General features: G+C 43.3%; 1 protein-coding gene across 2 annotated transcripts in view; it reads left to right on the plus strand.

The window, feature by feature from the left end:
* The window catches only part of smad9 (SMAD family member 9), a 65,260-nt gene extending 60,283 nt beyond the window's left edge, over positions 1 to 4,977 (plus strand). For both annotated transcript variants that reach the window (XM_038818881.1, XM_038818880.1), the window contains exon 7: positions 3,126 to 4,977. In XM_038818881.1, coding sequence (XP_038674809.1) covers positions 3,126 to 3,269 — 144 coding nt within the window. In that variant the 3' untranslated portion in view covers positions 3,270 to 4,977. The remainder of the gene's footprint in view (positions 1 to 3,125) is intronic.
* The last annotated feature ends 6,920 nt before the right edge of the window (positions 4,978 to 11,897 follow it).

An 11,897-nucleotide genomic window follows, 5' to 3' on the forward strand; every position in this document is an offset into this window, starting at 1 on the left:
GAGATGGGTGCACTTCCCACAGATGAAATCAGCAGGGACACTGACGGCATCCCTCACCTCAAACATTCTGCAGGGGGAACATTGTACTGCCTTCCCTGCCCTCCACTCTAGATAAAACAAGAAAAAGAAAGGAAGAGCTTACCTGATATTCACTCAACCCCTTAGGTTAGAGGAGGTGGAAGGTTGGGGAACACTACAAGTGTAGTGTCTCGGGTTTAGCAACCGCCTAACTTATATACAGGTACTAACAAATCTTCCCAGAAATCCCCTCTTCTGGCAGCTCTAAGGTAAGTTTTTAAAGAGGTAAACCTGACACTGCTTCCGCTGAAAATCTGAAGGCCGCTTTCTCCTGCAAGGTAAGTTTTTAAAGTTAAACTTACCTTCCCGACAGGCCCCTGGACACTGCTCCCGCCGAAAATCTGATGGCCGCTTCTCCTGCTACTCCACTGGAGAGGGCGGGGTGTGAAAATTGCAAATCCTAATTGTGTTTTTTGATTCTCCCTGGATGTTGAAACTGCATCGTCTTTCTCACTGATTGATAGTGTGGGCTCAAAATCACCCACTGTATTTTGTGCTCCTCCCCCCCCCCTCCCCCCCTCCCCTAACTTTCCCCCCACACCAAAAATAGATATGGCAGAGTGCCAGCACTGGCCACCTAAAGCCAGAATCCATTTACAGTTCAAACTTCATTTGACTGCTGTCAGTGAGCTTTGGGCAGCCCACTGCAGTTGTAGGAGAGCAGGACGTTGGCTAGCACCCATGCAGGGTTCTGTTACTCAGCATGACTCTGATAACTAGGCGGAGTATTTTTGGAGATCCAGAAAGTGGAGAATCCTTTATCAGCTGATGTGAAGTCCAGGAAGAGATGTTGGGTGGTCAGCAATTTAGTGGGAATAGGACCAAGGAGGAATGAGGTAGATCTCATGGACAATATGAAGGGAGCATGTGGAGAGAAAGAAGAGAAACTTAGAGAAAGATGCAAAATCAAGATGGGGTAGAAGAGGAAGCTTGGCTTTCCGAACCAGGGCAAGGGAGGGATGCATTGTGGGGCAACTGAATGGACAGTTTCAAACTTAGTGACATAGAGGGCCATGAGCTACTCACACTTGTTAATGGAGGTGAGGCTGGAGAAGGAAAGGAAGAGGAAATTAAAGAGATGGTTGGTAGTGGGGAAAAGAAGCAGGGTCCATCTTTGCACTCCAGACTACTCCTGGAGTATTGAGCGATTTTATCTGAGGACAATTGCCCTGATGGTGTTTCTCGTGGTCACGCCAGCTCTGGCAATAATGGACAAAACCAATTTCGCACCATAAAAGTTCATATCTGGACTTCTTGGCCAAGAGAAGGAATATGGGTGTTGTATCAAGGAGCGGGCAGAATGAAAGAGTGGAATGGTTTCACTGGGAATGAGGCTTTAAAGTTAGAGGCAAGAGTGACTAAGCAGATGGATAGCTGTGGCAGTGGTAAACAGAGGATTAAGGCTAGATAATTGGGAATTTGAAAGACCCAATGTGAGCGAATTAACGAACAATCTTAAGGGCGAGACACAGAAGCAAGTACAGCTGTAAGGGGGACGTGAGTCGTGAGGGAAACAAGGAAGTGATCAGAGACTGATGAAGGTAATAGACATGCAAGCCACGGGATAGTAAGAATGGCCCTGAATATGAGTTGGCATGTTTACAAGGAGGGAAAGGTTAACAGTGGCCAGTGAATTCAGATCAGTGAGAGCAAGGTGAGTTGAGATTGTGGCTGAAATCATTGAGTGCCATGTCATTAGGGGGAGGTGGTGGCATAGTGGTTTGTCAATGGACTGGTAATCCAGAGACTGAGGGTAATTGTCTGAAGACCTGGATTCAAATCCCAATGCATATTGTGAACATTGAACTCAATAAACAGATCTGGAGTGAAAAGTTTAATGATGACCATGAAACCAAACCATTGTCAATTGTCTCAAAAACCCTTCTTTTTAAAAAATAAATTTAGAGTACCCAATTATTTTTTCCAATTAAGGGGCAATTTAACATTGCCAATCCACCTATCCTGCACATCTTTGGGTTGTGGGGGTGAAACCCACGCAGACACGGGGAGAATGTGCAAACTCCTCATGGACAGTGACCCAGGGCCGGGATTCGAACCCAGGTCCTAACCACTGTGCTACCGTGCTGCCCGTTCAAAAACCCTTCTTACCTATGTGTGAGTTTCTGGGACATGTGAGTCGCAGCAATGTGGTTGACTCATAAATGCCCTCTGAAATGGCCCAGGAAGTCACTCAGTTCAAGGGCAATTAGGGGTGGGCACTAAATGCTGGCCCTGCCAATGATGACCACATCCAATGGATAAAAACAAAATTGGTACAGAAGCGAGGGAAGAAGGCAGAGCCTATCTCTGAGAGGAATTTGACATGAATAGGTAGAACCAATTGTCTATACTAAGACAGGATACGGTAGCACAGTGGTTAGCACAGTTGCTTCACAGCTCCGGGGTCCCAGATCCCGGCTTGGGTCACTTTCTGTGCGGAGTCTGCACATCCTCCTGTGTTTGCGTGGGTTTCCTCCGGGTGCTCCGGTTTCCTTCCACGGTCCAAATTCACGTTAGGTGAATTGGCCATGCGAAATTGCCCTTAGTGACCAAAAAGGTTAGGTGGGGTTATGCGGATAGGGTGGAGATGTGGTGATAGTGGGAGGTATGGGTTTAGATAGGGTGCTCTTTCCAAGAGCCGGTGCAGACTCGATGGGCCGAATGGCCTCCTTCTGCACTGTAAATTCTATGAAAAGAAAATTATTAAATGAGTGGTTATGACTTTTAATACTATGAAGATTCAAATGATCTTCCAGTAGCAACAGCATCTTTTTAAACAACCTTACAAGTGGTGCGATATATTAGTGCACCAGCATTAGAGTATTTGATATAGGCTGTCACCTAAGGTTGATTCATATTTTTGAGATGTTTAGAAATGAGTCATTTCTTCTGCATGACCTGATTCAAGACAGTCATTGTCAGGAGCCTCGCAACAGGTTGACTGCCTGCCCTCACTGCGGGGAAATGATGTATGACTCTAAAGACTTTTTTAAAAAATCTAAATACTGTACATTATAAGACTGACATTGTTTTTAAAATCATTTCAGGGCTGGGGAGCAGAGTACCATCGTCAAGACGTTACAAGCACCCCCTGCTGGGTAGAGATTCATCTGCATGGGCCACTGCAATGGCTGGATAAAGTTCTAACCCAGATGGGCTCACCTCATAATCCCATCTCTTCAGTCTCTTAATATTATTATGTATTATATTCTATATTAACCCTCCCCTAAAGTAAAAATTGACAACAGCGAGAACTAGAATGGGTACAAGGTATGCAGGTGTTTCTCGGTTTTATAAGTTATTTTGTAAAATTATTGCATATTACATTTGGCTTGTTGTAAATTCTATGATTATGATTATTCCTAATGTTTAACATGGGTCTACCAATTTTCCACGTGGAGCTTTTAGTGAAAATTATTATTTGTACTTGGAAATGACAGAATTCAAAGATGCTTTGTCTTTTTGCTGGTGGTTAAAATTGTCCTTCATGGGCCACATTTAAATATGCGTAGGATATCTTATCTGTGTTGCAAACACTTGGGAGGGAGGCATTACAGACATCTGTTTAAATTAAAGTTGCAATGAGAAAACAGAAAATTCTGAATAAGTTAGTACATTTTCTTAAGTACAGATTGAGTATCCCTTATTCGAAATGCTTAGGGCCAAGAGTGTCTCGGATTCCAGAATTTTTTGAATTTTGGAATACCAAGCTGCAAAGACCATCGGACACTGCTCGAAGTCGCTGGTCGGTGCGGTGTCAAACGGGGGATACTCGGCTTCCCTCCCGACAGGGAATCAGGTACTGGGTTCAACTCTTTCGGTGCAACAAACTCGTGCCGTCAATTGGAAGGATACACACGCGCATGTTGTGTGTTTGACCATAGGAACACAGTGCTAAAAACAGCCAACACTGAAAAAGTGAGGATTTACGCTTTTCAAATTTAAATTAAGGGATGCTCAACCTATATTACATGATGTGACAAATTGAAGTACAAATTTAGTGCTTTTAAAATATAATCTTGTACATTATAACAGCTTAACCTAACAGTGAATGACCTGTAGTTTTAAATTTCAAATTCCATGTGACAGATATATTTATGTTGCATTTGAATGCTTACAAAACTCTAAATTACCTAGTCGAAGCAGATCTTCTTCCTGCTCTTAACCAATTGGCTATACCAAGACAGGAGTTGACAAGAAAATTGTTAAATGAGTGGTTATGACTTTTAATACTATGAAGATTCAAATGATCTTCCAATAGCAAGAGCAATCCTTTAAAACAACCACCAGCCGTTGAACTTTGTAGGCAAAGAAACTGACCTCAAAATGCCACAATTCATTAATGTGTCAGCTCTTCCTGTGCATAATGTTGTTGTACCTTGCTCAATTTAGCATCAATCCAATAAACAGTTAATATTCCAGTTAAAAGTCTGAAACAAGTGTAAGTTTAAGCAGACAGGTGCTGCTGTGATGTTGATCTGCAATTTGTTGTCATTCTCATATATAAGAAATACCCATACCTCCACCCTATCCCCACACCTCCACCCTATCCCCGTAACCCCACGTAATATATAGGACCATATATTTACAACATATGCTAAGAATATTTAGGAGAAGAATGTCATTGCTCCACTAACAGTTTCTGCTTTGATGATGAAATAGTGTTTTTTAAAATAAAAAATAACTAGGCTGTTGTTGCATTATTTATTCTACTTTCATTCAGGAATATCAATTGCTCCTCCCCCCCGCCCCCAGTATTTAACAAAATGTCTGAGTCTTGATGATGAAACTCAACGTATTACTTGATAATTGAAAGCAGCATAGCTGACCCAGCTGAGTCAGTGACACATACTTACATCATGTGTTATTGTACAGCTAGAGGAAAGAGAATTCTGCACAATCTAGAATCTTTCGGGTTCTGTTGTATTTGTCCAGAACCAGGGGTCATAGTCTGAGGACATGGGGTAGACCATTTCGGACAGAGGTGAGGAGACATTTTTTCGCCCAGAGAATGGTGAGCTTGTGGAATTCATTACCACAGGATGCAGTTGAGTCCAAAACATTGTGGGCAGGATTCTCTGGTCCACCAGCCGTGTTTTCAAGCACGGCGCACCACCGCCGGCAGCGGGATTCTCCGTTCCCGCAACCGGACAATGGGGTTTCCCATTGTAGCCAACTCACGCCGCCAGGAAACCCACGGGCGTGGATGCGATGGCAACGGACTAAAGGATCCTGCTGACAGAGAATTACGCTGAGTATGTTTTCAAGAAGCAGTTAGATGTAGTACTTGGGGTGAAGGGGATCAAAGGAAATGGGGGGGAAAGCAGGATTGGGCTATTGAGTTGGATGATCAGCCATGATCATAAAGAATGGTGGAGCGGGCTGAATGGGCTCCCCCAGTTCCTATTTTCTGTGTTAGGATGTAATTGCACCAGAGAGGGTATGGAGGACATTTACAAGGATGTTGCCAGGACTAGAAAATTGCAGCTAGAAGGAAAGATTGGATAGGTTGGGGTTGGTCTCCTTGGAACAAAGGAGGCTGAGGGGAGATTTGATTGAGATGTACAAAATTGTGAAGGGACCTGGATAGAGTGGATGGGAAGGGCCTATTTATGTTAGCAAAGAGGTCAGTGACTCGGGGGCATAGATATAAACTGATTGCTAGGAGGATTAGAGGGCAGATGAGGAAAAATGTTTTCTCCCAGTAAGTGGTAGGGCTCTGGAACTCACTACCTGAAATAAAGTAAAGGGAGAAATCGTGAACTCACTCAAAAGGTGGGTGGCATGGTAGCACAGTGGTTAGCACTGTTGCTTCACAGCTCCATGGTCACAGGTTCAATTCCCAGCTTGGGTCACTGTCTGTGCAGAGTCTGCACGTTCTCCCTGTGTCTGCATGGGTTTCCTCCGGGTGCTCCGGTTTCCTCACATAAGTCCTGAAAGACGTGCTGTTAGGTAATTTGGACATTCTGAATTATCCCTCTGTGTACCCGAACAGGCGCTGGAATGTGGCGACTAGGGAACTTTGAGAGGAACTTCATTGCAGTGTTAATGTAAGCCTACTTGTGACAGTAAAGATTATTTAAAAACCTTTTAGGTGTCTGGATATGCACCTGACGTGCTGTTAGCTGCAGCTCTGTGGACTTGGCGATGAAGGCCATGGTGAGATGGTTAGATTCTCTCTTGTTGGACATGTCATTGCTTGGCACTTGGGTGAGTCGACTGTTACTTGCTACTTATAGACCCACTGATGCACTGGTATGTTGGTAATCTCAGAGGATGGAGATGCTCATGAGGCTCCTGTTCCTCCTCCTATTGGTTGTTCAATAGTTCACTATCTTTCACTTGTTGTGCCAGGACTACAGAGCGTTGATCCAATCTATTGGTTGTGGGATGATGTTGCTCTGCCTATAGTATACTGCTTCCACTCTTTAGTATCATGTATTCTGGTGTTGTAACTTCATCAGGTTAGCAGTTCATTTTCACTTAAACCAAGTACTGCTGTTGCCAGGCTCCCCTACACTCTTCACTGATACAGGGTTGATTTGACGATTTATTGTCATCGGCTTGGGCGACTGTCTGTGCGGGGTCTGCAGGTTCTCCCCGTGTCTGCGTGGATTTCCTCTGGGTGCTCCGCTTTCCCCCCCCCACAGTCCAAAATGTGTAGGTTAGATGGATTGGTCATGCTAAATTGCCCTGAGTGCCCAAAAAGGTTAGGTGGGGTTTCTGGGTTGCGGGGATAGGGTGGAGATGTGGGCTTAAGTAGGGTGTTCTTTCCAAGGGCCAGTGCAGACCTGATGGGCCGAATGGCCTCCTTCACTGTAAATTATATGATTCTATAATGACCCAGCCTCTGCAGCCATGCCGTACACCCCATTCGGAGTGCATCTGATACCCTTGCTGGATTCATTCACTGTCATTATATTAGATGAGCACTGAACAAGATCGAAATCCTGAATGGGGTTCAGATTTTAGAATCTCAGCCAACAAAGTACTTTGCATGCTGCAACACTGTTTTTCCATACTCTAAACATACAAGTTTTGTTTTTACATTTGGAACCAGAGATTGTACATTAAATGGATGGCATGGTTGTCAGCACTGCTGCCTCACATGAAATATAGTGTTGAGTTAGTGGCACTTGCTTTGTTTAGCTCATCTACAGTAAAATATTTTGTTCAAAATGTGAAACATTGTGGTGTAATTTTTGAGTTATTAAATGGGTGTTTGAATTTCTTTTTTAAAGTTATTGATTTCCCTCGAGATTATAACAGTGCTATCTCACAAACTTCGGTTCTTGCACGTCTTCCAGCAACCCTCTGAAATATTTCCGAAGTGTTCAGATTATTCTAGATGGTGGAGTAGACTATTCTATCACACAAGATAAAATGTGATCCTGAAAATTAAAGTAACTTAATTGTGACAATAAGCATTATTATATTATGGATTTTTTAATGATGAAATTCAATTTATCATCTTTAATATGAAATGTTGTGAATGCAAAGAATTGTTTACAATGGAGAGGGCAAATATTTCTTTATTCAAGTGTTCTTGGGCTTAGCCTTTGTGTCTAAATTACTCCCAATACTGGCGATATCAACCTCGCCATTATTCTCAACACAAAATCTGGGTGTCAATTTAAAAGTAAAGTCAAAATTTTCAGGCACATCCAGATTTAGTAATGAAAGTTTATGGCAAATGAGATTTTTGCAGTGTTTTATTTTTTTTTAAATTCCTTACAACAGATTAAGTATTCCGATGGGCGCGGAAATAGTGGCTCTCTGACACATTCCTGCCATTGGGGAAACTTCCCAGGGACTGTCCTGGATGTCGACTGGCTGATTGCTGAATGGAAATGAGCAGTTAATTTAAATAATGAAGGCCCAAACTAAGGGTGATTAATGGAATGCTGCATGGTTCCCTATCACTGGTGGATGCTAACACAAAGGCGGCGGCAGTCCTGCAGAAGCAGGCGGAGGGGGCAGCCATCAGAGTTTTTGGCTTCATCTGCTAAAGAGGGCAGCAAAACATTGTAGCTGGGAGGGTTTCCACTTCGCTAAGGGGCCTACCAGCTTGGCCCCGCTGAACCTTTTGGTTAAATTCACGTCTCTGAAGGTACCTCCTTTTTGAGGCACCCTATGGGTCTTCTACCTTCCTCCCTCAGTGGGATTGCAGCAGCTCTAGTGCTGCCAGTCCTGTGATTGGGCAGGCAAGTGCAGATGCAGCCATTCAGGTGGCAACCAGAGTCAGAACTGAGAAATATAAATTAAGAATATTTAATTCAGTCTAAAATCATGCATTACATAGAACATACAGTGCAGAAGGAGGCCATTTAGCCCATTGAGTCTGCACCGATCCACTTAAACCCTCACTTCCACCCTATACCCGTAAGCCAAGAACCCCTCCTAACTTTTTTTTGGACACTAAGGGCAATTTAGCATGACCGTTTCACCTAACCTGCACGTCTTTGGACTGTGGGAGGAAACCAGAGCACCCGGGGAGAACGTGCAGACTCCGCACAGACAGTGACCCAGCGGGGAATCGAACCTGGGACCCTGACGCTGTGAAGCCACAGTGCTATCCACTTGTGTTACCGTGCTGCATTGAATGGGAAATGGACATAGGTTGTATTGAAAGTTGAGACAAAAAGAAGAAACATTTAAAAGTTGAATTGAATATATTCTTTAAAACCTTCCAAAAACTTGGGGGCAGTTATTCCCTGGTTCATACCCTATGACAATGCCTTGATCAATCCGAGTTGATCTGCCTAGTTTGAATTTGAAACTAAAGCTTGGCAGTCAGCTGTTTTCTGCTGCACTTTCTATGGCAACACCTCTTTCAGCCAGAGTCCACTTGCCAACCAAGCAACACTCTTCTCATGCACTATAAATTGTTGCTTTATCTTGTGTAGCTGTCCTGATAGTGCAAGCCAAAAAGCTTTGATAATATGTCCCTTTTTGCAGTAGTACTCTATTTTAATTAAATGCCATTCCATGTTTGTAAATTAAAATTTTCAGGGCCAGAGATGTTGTTTGGAAGTAGTCAAGAGCTATGCTGTTAAAAATTCACTTTTGAATGCACCATAGAATAGAATACAGAATTCCTACAGTGCAGAAGCAGACCATTCGGCCCATCGTGTCCCCATGGCCTGATGGGATATACCCCCAAAACTGAGAGGGGCAAGGGTGGAATTGCTGGCGCCTTCAGAGAAATCTTCATCTTCATGGCTACATGGGAGTCGCAGAGGATTGGAGAATAGCCAATGTTATTCCTTTGTTTAAAAAGGGTAGCAAGGATAATCCAGGTAATTACAGGCCGGTGAGTCTTATGTCAGTGATAGTGAAATTATTAGAGAGTATTTGACAGGATTTACTCCCACTTGGAAATAAGTGGACTTATTAGCGAGAGGCAACACGGTTTTGTGAAGAGATCGTGTCTCACTAACTTGATTGAGATTTTCCAAGAAAGTGACCAACCTGATTGATGAGGGTAGGGCAGTGGATGTTGTCTACATGGCCTTCAGTAAGGCCTTTGACAAGGTCCCTCATGGCAAACTGGTACAGAAGATGAAGTCACACAGGATCAGAGGTGAGCTGGCAAGATGGATACAGAACTGGCAGAAGAGGGAAGCAGTGGAAGGGTGCGTTTCTGAATGGAGGGCTGTGACGAGTGATGTTCCTCAGGGATCAGTGTAGGGACCCTTGCTGTTTGTAATATATATATATAATATATAAATAAATGATTTGGAGGAAAATGTAAATGGTATAATTAGTAAATTTGCACACGACACAAAGGTTGGTGGCATTGCGGATAGCGATGAGGACCGTCAGAGGATAAGAATCGGTTGGAGACTTGGGCGGAGAGATATCAGGTGGAGTTTAACCCGGACAAATGTGAGGTAATGCATTTTGGAAGGTGTAATATAGATGGGAAATATACAGTAAATGGCAGAACTCTTAAGAGTATTGATAGACAGGGATCTGGGTGTACAGGTACATAGGTCATTGAAAGTGGCAACGCAGATGGAGAAGGTAGTCAAGAAGGCATACAGCATGCTTGCTTCATCGGCCAGGGCATCGAGTTTAAAAATTGGCAAATCATGTTGCAGCTTTATAGAACCTTAGTTAGGCCGTACCAGCCTCCCCGAACAGACGCCGGTATGTGGCGACTAGGGGCTTTTCACAGTAACTTCATTTGAAGCCTACTTGTGACAATAAGTGATTTTCATTTTCATTTCATCACTTGAAATATAGTGTTCAATTCTGGTCGCCACACTACTAGGATGTGGAGATTACTAGGATGTTTTCCAAGTTAACAAACCAGTTTATTATATTTAGATACTTGGGTAATAGTTTTCTTTCATTAAACATGAGTTTTCCATTGCAAAGTTCTATCCAGATACTGCAGTTTAAGACAGGATGGAGCTTATAGAATCATATAAATCACAGCACTTAATGTGGTCACAAGCCACCAAGCCAAATTCTATTTTCCGCATTTGGTCCGTGTCCTGAGACTTTTAAAATTAGTTGAAGGTTTCTGCCTCTGCACACTTTGTGGTAGAGCTCCACAATCTCCGAGGTGAAACAAACATTTCCTTATCTCCCCTTTAACCTTTCTACCAATCACTCCAGTCTATGTCCCCTGGTCACTGACCTCCTCGCTAAAGTAAATAGGCCTTTGCCATCCACTCTATCCAGGTCCCTCACAAGTTTGTACATCTCAGTCAAATCTCCCCAAAGGCGCCTCTGTTCCAAGGAGAATAACCCAACCTATCAATCTCGTCTAGCTGCAATTGTCCAGTTTTGGCAACTCATCGTAAATATCCCTCCGTACCCTCTCTGGTGAAATTACATCCTTTCTGTAATGTCGTGACCACATCTACACAGTGCTCAAGTTGTGGTCTATCCAATGTTTATATAGTTCCAGCAAAAACTCACTGCTCTTATATCCTATGCATTGGCATAGATGAAAGGATTCCATATGCCTCCTTAATCACCTTCTTGACCTGTCCTGCCACCTTCAGGGATCTGTGGATATTCTCTCCAAGGTTCCTCACTTCCTCTACACCTCAGTATCCTCCCATCAATTGTATATTCTTCTGCTTTGTTTCACTTTCCCAAATATTGTCACGAATAGGCTTCAATGAAGTTACTGTGAAAAGCCCCTAGTCACCACATTCCAGCGCCTGTTCGGACAGGCTGGTACAGGAATTGAACCGTGCTGCTGGCCTGCCTTAAAAGCCAGCGATTTAGCCCAGTGTGCTAAACTAGCCCCTGGATCACCTCACAGTGGGATGGATTCCATTTGCCATTTTCCAGTCCATTGAGAACTTCCTGCCGTCTGCAGCAATCCTCCACGCTATCAGCCTCACGGCCAATTTTTGCATTGCCTAAAACATTTTGTTAATTTTCTCCTAAAATGGCATCCATATCATGCTTGGTGGTGGCATCCAAGGTAGAATGATAGAGGTTCAAGTGAAGACTGGAGTGGATTACTGGAGGGCTTCAAGCACACATGGGATTCAAGAGGTTTGGCAGGAAAACTGGACTCCAATTTTAAAAACGTTGTAATTTATATCTTACTTTCAACAATCAGGACGGTGATGCCCTTTCAATTTGATTTAATGGACGGATGACTTAAGTTTCTAAGTTGATCACTTTGGTTGCTTTATGGTCTGGAGAAACAATGAATCTTTGCAGGCATGAGTGAAACTTCAGATTTATAGATCAACAATCAATTTGATCTCTCAGCAGCACAAATCAGTGGCACGTTTTAATCTGATTACACTTCTTTTTGAAAGGATCAAAGAAACCAAACACAAGAC

Source organism: Scyliorhinus canicula, chromosome 14 (genome assembly GCF_902713615.1).
Source record: "Scyliorhinus canicula chromosome 14, sScyCan1.1, whole genome shotgun sequence".
Taxonomy (NCBI): Eukaryota; Metazoa; Chordata; class Chondrichthyes; order Carcharhiniformes; family Scyliorhinidae; genus Scyliorhinus; species Scyliorhinus canicula.